The following is a 19950-nucleotide window of genomic DNA, read 5'->3' on the forward strand; positions in this document are numbered from 1 at the left end:
AAAAAAGACCAAACTACATGCCGTCCACACAAAACCCATGCCCTCTGTAAAGACATAGGTTACAAATAAAAGGATATGTCCATCAACTGATAAATGGATAAACAAAATGTAGTATATCTATGCAATGGAAAATTGTTTGGCCATAAAAAGGAATGAAGTACCCACAGATGCTAAAACATGAATGAGCCTTGAAAATATTATGCTAAGTGAAAGAAACCAGTCACAAAAGACCACATATTACATGCTTCCATTCTTATGAAATATCCAGAATCAGCAAATCTATAGAGTTAGAAGAAGACCAGTGGTTGCTTATGACTGGGGAAATAATTAAAGGGTACACAGTTTCTTTTTGAAGGAGTAAAAATAGTCTAAAACTGACTATAGTGATGATTGCACATATCTGTGAATACACTAAAAACTACCGAATTGTACACTTTAAATGGGCAGATGGTATGTGAATTATATCTCAGTACAGCTATTTTTTAAAAAAGAATGAAGTACTGAAGTATACTACAACATGGTTGACTCTTGAAAACATGTTAAATGAAAGTTACAGAAGACCACACATTATATAATTCAATTTATATAAAAAGTCCAGAATAGGTAAATATAGAGAGACAGAAAAATAAATCAGTGGTTGCCTAGGGTGGGGGGAAGATGTAAAGGGGAATAGGTAATGGTAAATGGTATGGGGTTTCTTTTTGGGGGTGATTAAAATGTTCAAAAATTGATTCTGGTAATAATCACACAATTCTGTAAGCATACTAAAAACCAATGAAATGTATACTTTAACTGGGTCAATTGTACACAATGTGATTTGTATCTCAATAAAGCTGTTGCAAAAATAACATATGTAGCAGAATATTCACTCTAGAGCTGTTTACACTGGTGATAAATTGACTATTTTCTAAATGACCATCAATAAAACACTCGTTAAATCAATTATGGTAATCTATGATATTCACTACTACTCAGTCATTTAAAATAAAATTACTATACTAAATTGGATAATATTCTTCTAAATGCATGCACAAAGACTCAAAGCATACATACATAGTAAAGATATGGAAATGTGTGTATGTATATACATACATACATATACATATATATACAGTTGACCCTTGAACAACTCAGGCCAGTCAAAAATCCACATATACCTTTACAACTGGCCCTCCATACCCTCAGTTCCACATCCACTGACTCAACCAACCCAAGATGGCATAGTATTGTAGTATATATTTGTTGGAAAAAATCCATGTATGAGTGGATTTGAGTAATTCAAACTCCTGTTGTTCAAGGATCAACTCTGTGTGTGTGTGTGTGTGTGTAAAAAGAGAGAGAGAGAAATAAATGAATGGAGAGAATGGAAAATGAGGGAAGCAAGGGAGTAGAAGCAAGAGAGAACAAAGAAAGGAAAGTGGAAAAGTGGGAACCCTTATAATACAAATGTTAGATCTCTTGGCTCTCTCCTCCATGTCTCTTATTTTTTCAGTCAACATTTCTACTTTTTAAAAATATTTTTTCTATGTTCAAGGTGATCCCTCAAGCATTACTATTGAATTTTAAATTTAAAAAATAACTTGGCAAGAAAAATATTTTACCCTTTAACCTCTATTGTTAAAAAATACTTGAAAAAAGTTCTATATTCTATGAAACAAGCCAACCTCATTTCCTGCTCTTTCAAGCTGTTCTATTCTGTGCAGAATTTCTTTTGCTTTCTTCCAGTACTCTTCAAGATTCTTCTCTTTCATATTTATGTCCTTTAATTGCTCTACTTCATTTTCATCAAAAGAATATTCTCCTAGACTTAGAGATAATTTCTCAGCTTTGTAATATGAGAAAAAAAAAGAGCATTTATCCATTACTAGAGATGTTATTTTAACACTTTAAATAAAGACAGACTCATACCCCGCACCCTCTTCTCTAAATTTTGCCCATCCAAACTATCTTAACTGTCTAACTGGTACTGAAAATAAGTGGAAGGCTACTGCTTGGCAGAGGCCAAGGACCCAAAGGCTCATAAATTAGACCTTACTCTTCAGAGTTATAAGAAAAATAATAGAGTGAAAACATGTTATGCCAGGCATATAAAAACCCTTGGGTTTATGGATACTGGTTTTAAAGTAGTAGTGTTTTTTAAAACAGTTTTCAGAAAGTAGTTCCTTCCTATAATCTTTTAAAATCTCTTTTCACATATTACGGCAGAAATTTTTCTTCCAAGAGACCAAAATCCTTTTCCTGGCCACTTCTTCTATGCTCCAGCCATCCATTTCTTCAATGTACCAGGCTACCTTCTTTCAGAGGGCCTTTGTGTCTGTCTCACTGTTGCTTGTGCCTGAGACACTGGCCAATAAATTCCTCTTTTCACTAATTAACTCTCTGTATTTAGATCTCAGCTGAAGAATCACTTCCTCCCAAAGCCTTTTCTGCTCCAAGTCTAGGTCATAAAACTTTATTATAGGTTAAGATCTGTGCTCCATCCATTCTTAACATTTATGTTAATTCATAACATTCATTTTTCACATTATTCAATTACTATCTATTTCTCTAGTAAAACTAAGCTCTATGAGCACAGACACTGTTGTTTCTTGTCACTGTATCCCTAATGCCTAGCACAGTGCCTGACAAATAAGAGATACCCAAATACTTTTTAAATAAATAAATTAATGTACTTTGTATTATGATTTAATCAAAGTCATCCGTAGGCCTCAAATTTAAGTCCTACAAGTAAATCTGTCCACACTGCATTAAATAAGTGAATTATCTATATTGTTGCTGCCTTCCACATAAGTTTTTTATATGCTGAAATACTCTAGTTGTCATGTCCAAATTATACTATCTGCTTTTCAAATGTAGGAAGAGCCTGGGAGCTAAAGAGCTTGGTTCATCAAAGCAAATATAAAGCCCCGTCATAAACTGTGGTTGGTATTTTTTTAAGTAATAGTAAACTTACTAATTTTTTTGCAGTTGTGAAGCACAAAAGTGGCAGCTTTGTTTAGTTCCTCATTCTGAGATTCAGTTAAAGCTTGTATCATGAGTGGAAGCCCATTGTTTTTAAAAAGGTCATACTGATTTTCCTCTGGAAAACACATCAAAAATTAAGGTAGAAGATAGTTATTTTATCTCAGACTATCTGCATGAGGTCCTAATTCTTCCTTTTGATAATAATAAACATAATTCAAATCTTAAAATACAAAAAACCAAATAGTTCCAAAGGTATTTTCAATTTTGGAAATTACCTAATAATACAAGCTACCTAAATCTCATAAGTGATAATCTCTGAAATACAATCACAGAGTAGTGTCATACCTCACAAGAGTAAACACTTGGTTTAAAAAAAGGTATAGCTGTCAATTAAACCCCAATAAGAAATAAAAATTAAATTTAAATATTTAAAGGTATAGTAAATCCTACATTATAAAGAGGTTAAGAGAAAGAACAGAGAAATAAACGAATGGAGAGAATGGAAAATGAGGGAAGCAAGAGAGAACAAAGAGAGGAAAGTGGAAAAGTGGGAGAGGAGAGAGGAAATCAGTAGGAAAGAGAGGAGAGAGCAAATTAAAGAGGATTGGAAAAGAGGAAAGTGCACAGAGGAAGAATGGCAGGAAAGTGGAGAGGGGAAAAAATGGAAGAAGAAAAGAAAAGAAAGAGGAGAGAATGATAGGTAGAGAAAGAAAGAACTTTTGAAGGTTTTCATCAAGGGAGAACAGGATAATTTCTGTGCAGCTGTGTGAAGAGTGGATTGAAAAAATGGAGACAGAAGGAAAAGAACACAAGGAAGAATCTATTGCAATAACATGTGAAAGATGTTGAGGGCCTGAAGGCTTAAAGTGGGAAAGTAGCACTGGAAATGAGCAGCAGGAAATAAGGAGGGGTGAACAGAGGCAGAAACACAGGTCTTAGTGACTGACTGAATACAATGGATGAAGAAGGATGAGGAGCAAAACGACTGGTTTGGGGACTAGGAGAAAGGCAATAGTACTTTTAAATCTTTCATATGACGGGGGGGGGAATAAAAGTGTATTTCCACTCTATTGTCTTAATAAGTACACTAAATAAATCCAATACTTACCACAATCCTCTGTACAATGACCAAGAGTAAGTATGATGCTAAATTTTTCTCCTGAATCCAGACTTTCATGAAGCAGTAATGCCAGAAGTTTTGAAACAATGTGGTACTTGGATAGTACTGCTCCAAAAGTAGCTATTAGTATAAAAATTTTTAAAAAGACAGTAAGTACAAAGTTAAAACTTACCACTATACATACAGTATTTTCCATATATTACATATACTATTTTTCAGACCTTATGCTAGGAGAAGGATATTATATATCTACATACTATCTAAAATTCACCTCTCATATAACATCTAATACATATGTGTATATATGTGTGCAACTATAAATAAATGTATTTTAATAAGATGCTGGCTTATATAGCCCTCCTTAACCCCTTCTTCCCACACTAAAGTTTTTTGAAGAATACTTTCTTCTTAGCTGTCCTGCATAATGTTGTGAATATGAACATTCCTAAAAGCTACTTACTCTTACCTTACATACCTCTTCTTATCTAGACTGACAGTAAAGACCTTTCTATGCAATCAATTTCTGCCTGTCACTGAAATACGCTATTACTGGCCATGGTTCTACTTGATGTTAGTGATGCAGAGAAGCACATCTGAAGCTATGATGAGATGTGACAAAATTCGAGAAGTCCACCATTTTAAGCTACACTTCTCATGGTTTTGTTTTCTAAGAGTTCAGAGTCTAACAATACTCATGTGAACAATAAGGCTGCGAACTTCTCAACGTATTATATCTTAATCATTTTTGTATCTCTAGCACTCACATAGTGGCACTTAATTTGCTCATGACTATGCTGTTTGGACAGGGCTGGTCAGGCAGTTCTACTCTGCATCATGCTGGGACTAGAACGTCCAAGATGTCTTCTTCAATCACATGTCTGATGGAAGACTCAGTTGGGGTGGCAGAAACAGATGGGCTGGCTGGACATCTCTCCATTTCTGCGTGCCTCCCCATGTGACTAACAGGATTTGTCGTAATGCTGCTGGGTTTCCAGAAGGAGCATAACAAAGGGAGAAACCCAATATGCAAATGCCTGTCAAACCACCACTTGGTTCACATCAGCTAATGTCCCATTAGCAAAAGGAACAAACCAAAAGCATACACCAGGCCCTAAATAACTGATTTTAGAAAAATAATCTACTTTTTTTCACTTGTGAATGTCAAGAGTTGCTTATTACAAGGATTTACATTCCTCAGTTTTTGTACATGTGAGAAGCAGCCATGAGTTAAAGTCTGGTTCTGCCACTCACTAGTTATGGTAGGGTAAGCCAACCTCATACTTATCAGAAAGAGGCATATCTTAATTCTTTACCTAATTTTTAGAAATCTATAAATTGGGTTTTCCATTCCCAATGTATCCAAAATGTCCCTTTATTTCTCTTCTAAACTTTTTCATTTAATGCTGCATTTTAAGTGAAACAAAGGTGCAGACTGATGGAATCTTATCTTGAGTCTATCATTAAACATGAAGTCAGAAGTCCTAGATTTGAACCTTTAAGGAAGTCACAACCTCCATGGGAAAGTAAGGAGCTGGGCTAGATAATTTCTAAGATTCCCTCCCACTTGTGAAAACTGGAAGTCCAATCCATGTTAGTGTTCAATCTACCATTTCAACACTCACCATGCTGAATTCAAACAAAATGCAATTGTAGAAAAATTACTAAACATTTTCACTCACGATTATCAGCAATACATGCATCCACTGTCTTTGTCACCACCACTGCAAGCTTAGCACTGGAAAGAGTCTCGTGTGAATCAGATTCCAGTTGTACAAGAACTTGAGATAATACATCCAGTCCACCCACAGATATAAAGTATTTCTGAATATATGCTTAAGGAATAGAGTAGCAGAACTATTAATACTTCAAATAAGACAAGTGTATGGTTTCATTCAATTAATTTGCACTAAATAAAATATTAACTTGACTTTTTAAAATACTAACAATCTCAAAATTTATTACAGTATTTCTTTCTTGTCTGTTAGGTATCTCATTTTATTTAGCAAGAACTGGTATATTTTGCACGAATGATTATTATTAAACTCAAGTCCTCTAATAGGACTGTAACAAATAGATTCATTCATTTAGCTTGGTATTACAATTAGCAAGCTAATTTCTGAGTTTCAACATGACTCATTCCTCAGATTGTTTCAATCAACAAAGGGCAGTCTCTTCAGCAAGTGGTGCTGGGAAAGCTGGACAGCTATAAATATATTAATACAATTAGAACACTCCCTCACACCATACACAAAAATAAACTCAAAATGATTTAAAGACATGTCTAAATATAAGACAGGACATCATAAAACTCCTAGAAAACATAGGCAAAATATTCTCGAGCATAAATCGTAGCAATATTTTCTCAGATCAGTCACCCAAGGCAAAAGAAGTAAAAGCAAAAATAAACAGGACCTAATCAAACTTGAAAGCTTTTGCACAGCAAAAGGTACAATCAACAAAACAAAAAGACAACCTACGAAATAGGAGAAAATATTTGCAACGATGTGACTGACAAGGGGTTAATATCTAAAATATACAAACAGCCATACAACTCAATATCAAAAAAAAAACCCGCCCAACCAAAAAATGGGCAGAAGATCTAAACAGACATTTCTTCAAAGATGTCCATCAGGAAAAGGCCACATGAAAAGATGCTTAACATTGCTAATTATTAGAGAAATGCAAATCAAACCCACAATAAGTTATCACCTCATATAGCTCAGAATGGCCAGTATCAAAAAGTCTACAAATAATAAATGCTAGAGAGGATGTGGGAAAAAGGGAACCCTCACACACTGTTCATAGAAATGTAAACTGGTGCAGCCACTATGGAAAACAGGAGATTCCTTTAAAAAAAACTGAAAATGGAATTACCATATGACCCAGCAATTCCACTCCTGGGAATACATCCAGAAAAAGCAAAAACACTAATTTAAAAAGATACATACACCCCAATGTTCACAGCAGCACTATTTACAATAGCCAAGACATGCAAACAAACCCAAGTGCCCATCAACAGATGACTGGTTTCAGAAGATGGGTGTGTGTGTGTGTGTGTGTGTGTGTGTGTGTGTGTGTGTGTGTGTGTGTGTGTGTGTGTGTGTGTGTGTGTGTGTGTGTGTGTGTGTGTGTGTGTGTGTGATGGAATATTACTCAGCCATAAAAAAGAACAAAACATTGCCATTTGCAGCAACATTGACAGACCTAGAGGATATCATATAAAGTGTAGTAAGTCAGAGAAAGACAAACATTATATGATATCACTTATATATGGAATCTAAAAAATAATAAAAATGAATCTATATACAAAACAGAGACTCACAGACATAGAAAACAAACAGTTACCACAGGGCAAAGGGAGGAGAGAAGGGATAAATTAGAGTATGGGATTAACAGATACAAACTACTAAACATAAAATAGATAAGCAACAAGGATTTACTATATAGCACAAGGAGCTATATTTAATATCTTATAGTAATCTATAATGGAAAGTATCTGAGGGGGAGAGTATAGTTCAAGTGGCAGAGCACATGCTTAGCATGCATGAGGTCCTGGGTTCAATCCCCAGTACCTCCTCTAAGAATAAATAAATAAACCTAATTACCTTCCCCCACCAAACAACAACAACAAAAACAAACAAAAGAAAAAAAGAGGGAAAGTAATCTGAAAAAATATATACATAAAGTTGAATCATTTTGCTGTACACCTGAAACTAATACAACATTGTAAATTAACTATACTTCAATTAAAAAATAATTACATATTTAAAGTTTTTGGAGTTTCAAAAAAAAAAAACCCAAAGGGCAAAGTAATTTAACTGTTCTCTCCTTAAAAAAAAAAAAACCACATATTTCATCCACCTTATTTAAGACTAATTCATTTACTTCTTGGAGAATAAAACTGTAACATATTATTGAGAGTCATAATAACTATTCCAAGCAAAGATCTGATGACAGATACATTTTTTAAAAGTCTGAAGTCTTTTGTTCCCATATTGAAAATGATTCTGATGGGAAAGTATCCCATGGGTCTGTGCACTCAATAGTTTTTACAGCCCCATTCCAGCAATGAGCTTATAACAAACGGATGTATGGGCTAGGACTATAATTCTGTCACAAATCTTCTTCCCAGTCTACCCTAGTACCACAAATTCGGCCAAGATGATTTGAACACAAAAATTACTTTTTGTATATATACGTATGCATGTATATGTATAACTGAATAACTGCTGTACACCTGAAACTAGCATAAATCAACTAACTATACTTCAATAAAAAATAAGAACAAAAGAATTATTTTTTGTACTATTCAAAAAAAACAAAGATTTTAATCTAAAAAAATCATGTTAAAAATGCGTACATCTGGAAACAGAAATGTTAGGAAATGTTATTTAAGGATAAGCAAACATTTTCAACATTATGGAGACCCCAAAACAGTCTATTTACCACAAGATATTTTCATTTAAAAAAATCTTGAAAAAGGAAAAAATTTTAATTAGATGAAAATGGGCATTATGTTACCACAAAGATTTTAAATTATAGCCTATGTATTGAAAATTCAAGCTTATAAGCAGAACATCCTAGTCTACACTTGTACATTGAATATTTCAAATTATCTCTAATATATTTCATACCAATTTGCTGAGGGTAATAAGGTCCTGTAACTATTACTCATCTCTGTTGGTATTTAGAGAAAGAGGAAATGTCAAAGCACTATGGAAATAGATTGTAATTTTTCAAATTATAGAGATATTCCTTTGCATGTGAAACATGACTATTTGCTTTAAACATCTGACCAACAACGTGTGAGAAAGTTTTAGTTATTTTTACTTTTAACCATGCTAGTGGGTGTTTAGTGGTATCTCCTTGGGGTTTTAGATTTCTCTGATGACTAACGATTCTGAGCATCTTTTCAAGTGTTATTTAATATTCATATCTTCTCTCGTGAAGTATCTGTCCAAATTTTGCCTATTTTTTTAAATTATTAGGCTGGTTTTTGTCTTACTGATTTGTAAGAGTTCTTTATATCTTCTTGGTGCAAGTTCTTTATCAGATGTGCATTTCACAAATATTTTCTCCCAGTCTACAGCTTGCCTTTTCACCTAAACAGGATCTTTTGAAGCGTAAAAGATTCTACCTCCAGTAAAGTCCAATTATCATTTTTTTAAATTTAGTGGCTCATGTTTTTTGTGCCCTAAGAAATCTTTGTCTACTCCCATATTATGAAAATTTGCTCCTATGTTTTTGTCCAGAAATTTTAGTTTTAGTTCTTAACATTTAGTTGTATGGATCGTTTAAAGTGAACTTTTGTTTACTGTATAAGGTAAGGGTTGAGACTCATATTTCCCAGACAGATCACTACTTTTTCCAGCACCATTTGTTGAAAAGACTATCTTTTCCAACATGGAATCGTTGTGGCACCTTTGTAGAAAATCAAGGGAAAAAAATATATATATATAAAATGCTATATACTCTTGACTACTGTATAGAAGTATCAGGTAATGTAACTCCTACAATTTTGTCCTTTTTTCAAAACAGTTTTGACTATCCTAGCTCCTATGCACTTCCATGTAAATTTTAGAATCAGCATGTCAATTTTTACAGAAAAGCCTGCTGGGATTTTGATGGGGAATGCCATGAATCAAGGGATGAATTTGAGAAGTGACATTCTAACAATACTGAATCTTACAATCCATGGGTATATCTCTCTCATTAATTAAAGGTTTTCTTTATTTCAGCAATGTTTTTATGGTTTTCAGCATATAGACACTGCACATGTATCATTAAACGTATTCCTAAGTATTTTGTTTTTTCAATATTATCATAAATGATAGTTTCTTTAAATTCCCAATTGTTGCTAGTATTTCTGTATATGACCTTGTATCCAGCAACCTTGCTAAAATCACACTAGTTCTAGTAGTTTTTTGTAGATTCTTCAGACAATCACGTCATCTATGGAAAAATACCATATTTTCTTTTTCCTTTTCAATCGCTACACTTTTTGTTGCATTTTCTTGCCTTACTGCACTGGCTCGGACATCCAGTAAAATGTTAAATGATGATACCGGTTATCCTTGTCATTTTTCCAGTCTTAGAGGGAAAGTATTAAGTCTTTCACCATTTAAGTCTGTTAGCTGTAGTATTTTATAGAGGCCTTTTATCACATGGAGGAAGTTCCCTTCTGTTCTTCGCTTACCAAAATCTTTTGTCATGAATTTATGTTGAGTTATTATGTGAAAAGCTATTCTTTCATCTTTTGAGATTATATAGTTTTTCTTTTCTATTCAGTGAATATGGAGAATTTTCTAATGTTAAACCAATTTTGCATTCCTATGATGAATGCCACTTGCTCATAATATATTTAACCTTTCTATATACTGCTAGATTGATTTGATGATGTTTTGTTAATGATGTTTGTATCTATGTTCATAAACGATATTGGCCTACAGTTTTCTTATAATGCTTTTCTCAAGTTTTAGTATAAGAATAATGCTGGCCTTATAAAATGTTTTAAGAAGTGTTTCTTCCTCTTCTATTTCCTGGAATAATTTATGTAGAATTATTTTCCTTATATGTTTGGTAGAATTTACCAGTGAAGTCATGAGGGCCTAGAATTTCCTCTGTTAAGGTTTTAAACTACAAATTTAATTTCTTGATTAGACATAGGAATATTCAGGTTATCTATTCTTCTTGAGTGAGCTTTTGTAGTTTATGTATTTCAAAGAATTTGTCCAATTCACTTAAGTTGTCAAATTTAGTGGCATAAAGTTGTTTCTACTATTCCTTTATTATTCTTTTAATATCTGTAAAGATCTGTAGTGACATTACCTCTCATTCTTGATATTGGTTATTTGGGCCTTCTAAGTTGTGGTTAGTCTGGCTAAAGGATCCACTTTACTGATCTTTTCAAAGAAATAGCTTTTGGTTTCATTGATTTCTCTATCCTGTTCTTTATCTATTTTATTCATTTCTGACCTTCTTTTTATTATTTCCTTCGTTATGCTTACTTTGTGTTTAACTTGCTTTGTTTTCTAGTTTCTTAGGTGGAAACTAATATAATTGATTTGACTTCTTTCCTATGCAAGACTTAATGATATAAATTTCCCTCTAAACACTGATTTTTCAGCATCCCATAGTTTAATGCTGTGTTTTCATTATCATTCAGTTAAAAACATTTCTAATTTCCTTTATGATTTATTCTTTGACGCATAGGTTTGTGTTTTTTTGTTTTGATGTGGGTTTTTTTTTTAGTTGCTTACTTTCTAGATATTTGGGATTTTTCTAGATATTTTATTTTATTAATTTCTGATTTAATTCTATGTGGTCAGAGAATACTTTCTGTGGGTTTTATAGTTTTGCTGTCTAGCTATTCTGTTTTGTGAGGCTACCTGGGGAGAGTCAAAACTATGCTGCCACCACTACTCAGCCATAAAAACCGACAACATAATGCCATTTGCAGCAACATGGATGCTCCTAGAGAATGTCATTCTAAGTGAAGTAAGCCAGAAAGAGAAAGAAAAATACCATATGAGATTGCTCATATGTGGAATCTAAAAAACAAAAACAAAAACAAAAACAAACAAACAAAAACAAAGCATAAATACAGGACAGAAATAGACTCATGGACAGAGAATACAGACTTGTGGTTACCAGGGGTAGAGGGTGGGAAGGGATAGACTGGGATTTCAAAATTGTAGAATAGATAAACAAGATTACACTGTATAGCACAGAGAAATATACACAAAATGTTATGATAAATCACAGAGAAAAAAATGTGACAATGAGTGTGTATTTGTCCATGAATGACTGAAAAATTGTGCTGAACACTGGAATTTGACACAACATTGTAAAATGATTATAAATCAATAAAAAATGTTAAAAAAAAGAATAAAATACAAATAAGGAACAAGTAACAGAAAAAACAAAACAAAACAAAACAAAAACTATGCTGCCACCACTATTTTCCCATATCTTCGTAACAATATCTACTTTTCAGATTTTCCTATCTGCAATTGTATAAATGCATCCAAAATGAGCCAACTTACAGAAATTACTTAGTTAATTCAATAGGCTTTTGTTATGCTTTGAAATATGTTTCTTTAGGTATAACCTAGAGAATAATGAATACTTACTGTTATTTGCAAGAGTGAGTCCAATAAATGAGCAAATAGGGCGAATTATCTCAGGTTGCATGCAATTTATTAGCCAGTCATTAGCATGTGGAAAAAGTGAACAGCAAAGCATCTGATTTTCATCTGAAAGGAGACAAGGGCAATCATATTTTAATGTATTTGGAAAATATCAGTTTTCATTTGTTTTTATCTTTATTTTTAATATTTAAATATTTGAGATAATTACCATTTTGAGGATTGTTGACACAGACACAAAGAGTACTACACACTGAAGACCACAACTGATAATTCTGGAAAACATTTTTATCTGACAAATTCAACTCATATTTTGAAAGAACTGTCCTATTAGGTTAAAAAGAAAAGAAAACAGATTAATCAAATATGTTATGGTCTTAAGTAATGAAAATTAATAACAAGAAATATATATTTATTTACCTGAACAAATGTGACAGAACTGAAATACATCCTGTTTCTCTTACAAGGGTCTGTCCAATCCCTTAAAAAAAAGCCATGTATTGCATGAATATGACTTCTGTTTAGAAAATAATTTTACAGAAATGAAAAGCATTTAAGTAGTATTTTTAATACATAACTTTCAGTCACTTTAAAGTATTATAAATTACAACACAGAATTACAGTAGGTAAAAATCTGTAATCAAGATTATTGTGGAAAATATTACTTATGCTTAGAGAATGACAATATTTAAATTCTCTCTAAAAATTGAAGCATTTTAAATGCATATAAAATTTGTAAAATTTGAAGATTTAAATAAAGCAATGTTAAAAAAATAACCTTAGCCTGGGCAATAGGCATACAGGAACACTCTTTACAGTGTCTTTGCAAATTTTCTATAAATCTAAGATTATTCCAAAATAAAAACTAGAACAACAACAACAAAATAAATAAAACTTTAGCCAAGAGCTACATAAAATTTAAAGTCATTGCTGGCTGATACAGTAAATACTGTAACTAAATGATCAATTCAATGGAAAATCAACAAAACTAATTCATTAATTGCCTTTTTTTGCTTTTAAAGCTGTTTCTTTTCAATATTAATTAAATAGTACAAATCACTTTACTATTTCTTTAAATTAATAAATGTCAAAAAATTAAATGCATGCTATTAATTCTCTTTTCTTTAAAGCTAGTCATTCTCAGAAGTTTGTAAGATTAAAATAAGACACTGACATAAGGACTAGGAATAAAAGGATTAATAATGACTGTTTCAAACTATTATTTTATCAATGTTTCTACAATATAAAATAATGTACTTACTATTATTTGAAACAAGAACCAAAATAACATAAACAGACATTCTTTTCAAATTTGTGTTTGAATCATTATCAGATAAGAACCAAGTTAAGTCTTCAAACAATTCTGAAGTGCACAAAGTCTGCTGACAATAAACTGAAATATGAAAATATAATTTTAATTTCTATTCATTAGCATAAAAAGTTTTAAAATATGCTGAACAAAATATAACATTGCTATACACATGGTTCTAAACCAGATCTCATTTCACTAACATGAGTCATACAACAAATTTCTGGCAAATTTGTGTGCTTACTCAATTAGCAGACCAAAGAAGCAATATCTTAATAAGAAGTACATGATCTAGGTTCTAAAATGTGTATTTCAATCTCATGGAATTTCCAAGAAAAGCCTAACTAAACAAAAAATTAAAGTAAAATGATAAAAAAATTAGAATAAGTAACAAAACATAACCAATGAAAATTTTTAGAAAATTCAGAAACCTGTTTTAGAAAAGAGGGACAAATGATACTTACTATATTTTTTAAGATTTTTCTAGAAATAAAAATATCTTTCCAAAAAGCAAAAATGATACCTACTTGACAATAGGGTTTTTTGTGGGATAATCATGCAATAAACAGAATTTTAAAAAAATAATTTGAACACATATATCAAATGTCTAGAACAGCTTTTCGATTTGCTCTCAAAGACAAAGATAATGTCTTATTTATCCCCAATGCCTAGCACACAAGCTTGGTTCTTAACAAGTGATGAAGAAATACTTAATGGATGAAAATGTAAGATTATAAAGTTATTTGACAAACTACTTGATGATTTAGATTTAACCTCATTTCAGGTATACTACAGAAAAATGTTTTAGTCAGCATGAATTTCCATTCCCAAAGCAAAGCATATTTATCCACATACAAAATGGTTGTGGGTTATCTTCATATTTTGATTCAAGTACCTGGATATACAATGAACAGAATAGAAAAACAAGCAATATAGACCCATTAAGTGATAATGGCAGCATCTTAAATCAATGTGAAAAAGATCTACCTTTTAATAAGAAATGTTAGGATAGCTGGATTGCCATGTTAAAAAAAAAAAGATAAAACTGGAGTCATTCATCACACCATACCCCAGGAAAATTAAACAAGAATAAAACATGTATAAGTAAAAATACAAAACCATACATATACCAAAAGAAAACGTGGATGGATTCCCCTATAACCTGGGAGTATGGAAAACTTTCCAGTAATTCAAAATTCAGAAGCAAAAAACGGAAAGAATGATAATTTTATTTTTATAAAACAAAAAAAACTTTTGCTTGGCCAAAAAAAAAAAAAAAAGGATAAGCATAGTAAAAGACAAAGTAAAAACAAAAAGTTTCCAACTAATGGCAAGAAAAACTAAAAGATTTTGAAATGGATGAAAACGATTACTGAATGTCCTGTCTAGCACACTGTTCCCGATGCTTGCCTCTTCCTTCTTTAGGCTATTTTATAACATTTTGATCAGTAGAATACAATTGATTATTGCCCTGCATACACTGACAAGTTACGTACCTATTCATAAATTTCAGCTTTTCCAAATACCTATAGTATTGTTTTTGCCATTGCTTTTGAAACAGCTATAACATTTTACTGGTTCCCTCATTAGTAAGTTAAATAAAATCACTGGTATGCATTAATTTACATAAATTAATTAAATACCTGCATAAAACTATTCAGACATGTAAAAAAGGAATTTAATTCTACAATTATTTTTAGTAGCTTGTTAAAGTATAACACAATGCTTAAAGGATAATGAAATAAAGTTTTTATATTTTACCATTTTGTTCTGCAACAGCTCCTAGTGTATATAAGGCTGCTTCTTTTACCATGCTATGTTCACTTGACTTTGCAAGATTTTTTACAAAAATCAAACCACCAATTTCCCGAAAATAAACACCTGCATTACCTACAGAGTGTGCAGACAAAATAGAATATTATAATTATTCTTTTAAGGACAATAAATCGCATGAACATAGTAACATAACACGTAGAGTAACTGAGTAGAAGAGAAAAAACTATGTATATTTTATATAACACTATACTAAAAAACTAGAATCACAAATAAAAATTCACTATTAGGTCTTACTGTTTTGTTGACAAATTGAATGAATAGTGACCAGAGCTTCCTTTTGTGAAAAAGCATTGTCCATTTGATACTTCAGACACTCCAATAATAAGTTCAAGTCAGTCTTCATTTCTAAAGAACAAAAATTTCATTATTTTAAACCAAATATTTCCTTTCAAAAGTTAACCATTTAAGTTTCACTTTCTAAATACATATCTTTGTATTTATTTTTTAAATAATATGTATCACCTTTATAATTTAACAAACAATAGAGATGTAAAAGAAAGATATTCCTTACATAAAAGAACTTGAAATGAACTTCTTATAATTATTTCATTTTCCCCTTGCATAAAATATAGGAATAGAAAATCCAAATATTATTTTCTTCAATTAAAGATAAATTGGTTTAAGTATCTGCCAATTAGAATGAACTGAATGAAAATACAACATAGTAGAATTTGTAGGATGCTACTAAATCAATATGTAGGAGGAATGTATAGCACTAAATACCTATATTATAAAAAGAAGAAAAATCTCATATTAATGACCTCAGCTTCTATCTTAAGTAACTAGAAAAACAGTAAGTTAAACCCAAAGTAAGCAGAAGGAAGGCAATTATAAAGATCTCTTTGAGTAGACCAATAAAACCAAGAAACCTCAAACTGATCAGGAAAAAAGGCACAAAGACACAAATTACTAATATCAGAATGAGAGAGATGGCATCACTATAGATTCTAAAGATATTCAAAAGCTCATAATGGTTATGTGTAAACTTCATATCTACAGATTCAATGACATATTGCTTAAAAGATACAAATTACCAAAAGTCAACCCAAGAAAAAACAGATAACTTAAATAGTCTTATATCTATGAAACAAATCCAAATCATTGTTAAAAACCTTTCTATAAAGAAAACTCCAGGTTTAGATGGTTTCATCTGTAAATTCTCCCAAGCATTTAAGGAAGAAATAATATTAATTCTACACAAACTTTTCCAAAAGTTTGGAGGGAAGGAATACTTCCCAACTTACTCTATGAGGTTGGCATCAACCTTATACCAAAACTAAGGCCATTAGAAAGGAAAAAAGAAAACTACAGACCAAGATCCCTCATGAACATACATGTAAAAAAGTGTAAACAATTTTAGCAAATTGAATTCAAAAATAAATTAAAATAACAATAATACATCATAACCAAGTTGGTTTATCCCAGGAATGCAGGATTAATTTAAGGTTTGAAAAATCAATCAATGTAATACAACAAAAGAGAAAACCATATGATCACCTCAATAGATACAGAAAAAGAATTTGATAAAGTCAAAATTCATTTGATTTTTTTAGAAAATTCAGCAAACTAACAGAAGGAAATCTTCTCCACCTGACAAAGTATATTTACTAAAAAATTCTACAGTAAATATCATAGTTAGGAAAGAAATACTGAATTCTTTCTCCCTAATGTCAGGAATAAGACAGAGATGATTAACACTGCACTGGACAGTCTAGCCAATGTCATTCTAGTTAACATTTCATTTACCATTGCACTGGAGAGCCTAGCCAGTGCCATCAGGTAAGAAAACAAGAGAAGGCACCCAAATTGGGAAGGAAGTTTTAAAAATTATCTGCATTCACATACAACAGGATCTTCTATGTAGATAATTTGACGGAATCTACAAAAGAGCTACTAGAACCAATAAGTGAATGTAGTAAGGTTTCACCATATCCATTTAACATACAGAAATCAGTTATATTTCTGTATACCAGCAATTGGAAATTGAAATTCAAAAACAATGCCATTTACAATGGCATCGAAAACATGAAATACTTAGGGATAAATCTAGCAAAAGATGTGAATGACATATACAATGAAAACTAAAAAGTACTAAGAGATATTAAAGATTGAAATAAAGGAAGTAATACACCTTGTTCCTGGGTCAGAAAATTAAATATTGTTAAAATGTCAATTCTCTCCAGATTGATCTACAGATTCAATGCAACCCTAACAGGCTTTTTTGGTAGAAACTGACAAACTGATTCCAAAATTCATATGGAAATCCAAAGAACCTAGAATAGCCAAACAATTCTGAAAAAGAAGGATAAAGTTGGAAGACTAATACTATCTAATTTCAAGATTTAATATAAAGCTACAGTAATCAAAAGAGTATAGCACTGGCATCAACATAAACAAATAGATCAATGAAATAGACTATAGTCCAAAAAGAAACCTATACATATATGAATAGCTGATTTTTTTTACAAAGGTACAAAGGCAATGCAGAGGAGAAAGGATAGCTTTTTCAACAAATGATGCTGGAACAACTGGATATTCATATTCAAAAACATAATAAAACAAAACTTGAATTCATACTTCACACAAATATAAAAATTACGTCAAAATGGATTACATATCTAAATGTGAAATCTAAAACTATAAAATTTTTAAAAGATAACATGGAGGGAAAATCTTTGTGACCTTGGGTTAGATTAAAATTTCTTAGACACAACACTAATAGCACAATCTGTTGAAAAATAACGAATAAATTGAACTTTATCAAGATTAAAAACTTGACTCTCTTAACAGTGTTTTCTGAAATGTAGATAAGACAAGCCACAAATGGAGTAAATATTTGTAAAGCACAGATCTAATAAAAAATATATCCAGAAAACATATAGATCTCTCAAACTCAACAATAAGAGAACAAACCACCCAATAAAACAATGAACAAATATTTGAACAGACAAAAAAGATAAACAGATAGCAAAAAAGCACATGAAAAGCTGATCAATATCATTAATCATTAGGAAAATGTAAAGTATAACCACAAGGAGATATCACTGCATGACCACTAGAATGACTAAAATTCAAAAGACTGACCACAACATATTTTGGAAGGAACTGTAACTCTCATATATGGAAGGTGGACATATAAAATAGTACAACCACTTCAAAAATTAAGCAGTTTCAAAACTTGTTAAATATACACTTACCATTTGATCCAGTCATTCCACTCCTATGAATTTACCCAAAACAAAATGAGATATATGTCTATACAAAGACTTGTACACAAATGTTCATGGTGACATTATATAGAATAACCATAAATTGTAAACATCTGAAATGTCTTTCAACAGGTGAACAGATAAACAAATTGTGGTATAACCGTACAATGGAATACTACTTAGCAATAAAAAGGAATTAACTATTCATACATGCAGCAACATGGATGAATCTCAAAATAATTATGCTGAGTGAAATAAGCTATACACAAAAGAGAGTATATGATAGTATACTGTATGATTCCACATATTGAAAAAACACAAACTAGTCTATAGTAACAGAAGGCAGATCAGTGATTGGGGAATGAGGGTTCAGGAAGGGAAAGAAGGGAGTTATCACAACATGGCATGAGGATAAGTTCACTTTCTTTTTTTGTTTGTTTGTTTTTAACATTTTTATTGAGTTATAGTCATTTTACAATGTTGTATCAAATTCCAGTGTAGAGCACAATTTTTTAGTTATACATGAATATACATACATTCATTGTCACATTTTTTTTCAGAATGTCTAAGTGAAGTAACCCAGAAAGAGAAAGAAAAATATATGAGATTGCTCATTTGTGGAATCTAAAAAAAAAAAAAAAAAAAGAACATAAATACAAAACAGAAACAGACTCATAGACATAGAATACAAACTTGTGGTTGCCAAGGGGGCGTGGGGGGTGGGAAGAGACAGACTGGGATTTCAAAATTTGTAGATACTGACAGGCATATGCAGAATAGATAAACGAGATTATACTTTACAGCTCAAAGAAATATATACAAGATCTTGTGGAAGCTCACAGTGAAAAAAAAATGTGACAATGAATATATGTATGTTCATGTATAACTGAAAAATTGTGCTCTACACTGGAATTTGACACAACATGGTAAAATGACGATAACTCAATTAAAAAAAAAGTTAAAATAAATAAATAAATAAAAAGAATGACATTCTCCAAGAACATCCATGTTGCTGCAAATGGCATTATGTTGTTGTTTTTATGGCTGAATAATATTTCATTGTATAAATATACCACATCTTCTTTATATAGTCATCTGTTGATGGACATTTAGGCTGTTTCCATTAAGTTCAAGATCTTGATTGTGCTGATATCTGCACAATATTGGGTATAGACATATGTCAAAACTTATCAAAATACAAACTTTAAATATCTATTTGCAACTAAAAAGGAAACAATAGATAATACTTTTCCTATAAAGTTCTTTATTAGAGACTTTAAATAATTTCTTATTTTGGTTTAAAGGATTTAAATAAAATTGTACATAGATTTTGACATAATACTTGAATTAACATTTAAAGTTCTC

General features: G+C 31.4%; 1 protein-coding gene across 4 annotated transcripts in view; it reads right to left on the reverse strand.

Moving 5' to 3' along the window:
* The window catches only part of TERB1 (telomere repeat binding bouquet formation protein 1), a 43974-nt gene that overhangs the window by 16993 nt on the left and 7031 nt on the right, over window positions 1–19950 (reverse strand). For 3 of the 4 annotated variants that reach the window (XM_006203661.4, XM_072967502.1, XM_072967503.1), the window contains exons 4-13: window positions 15611–15721; window positions 15302–15430; window positions 13493–13624; window positions 12652–12712; window positions 12443–12558; window positions 12217–12339; window positions 5764–5916; window positions 4073–4204; window positions 2954–3079; window positions 1665–1825 (exon numbers count right to left, since the gene is read on the reverse strand). In XM_006203661.4, the coding sequence (XP_006203723.2) occupies window positions 1665–1825; window positions 2954–3079; window positions 4073–4204; window positions 5764–5916; window positions 12217–12339; window positions 12443–12558; window positions 12652–12712; window positions 13493–13624; window positions 15302–15430; window positions 15611–15721 (1244 nt within the window). The remainder of the gene's footprint in view (window positions 1–1664; window positions 1826–2953; window positions 3080–4072; window positions 4205–5763; window positions 5917–12216; window positions 12340–12442; window positions 12559–12651; window positions 12713–13492; window positions 13625–15301; window positions 15431–15610; window positions 15722–19950) is intronic. The other variant, XM_072967504.1, reaches the window with a different exon arrangement.

This window comes from Vicugna pacos, chromosome 9 (genome assembly GCF_048564905.1).
Source record: "Vicugna pacos chromosome 9, VicPac4, whole genome shotgun sequence".
NCBI classification, from domain to species: domain Eukaryota; kingdom Metazoa; phylum Chordata; class Mammalia; order Artiodactyla; family Camelidae; genus Vicugna; species Vicugna pacos.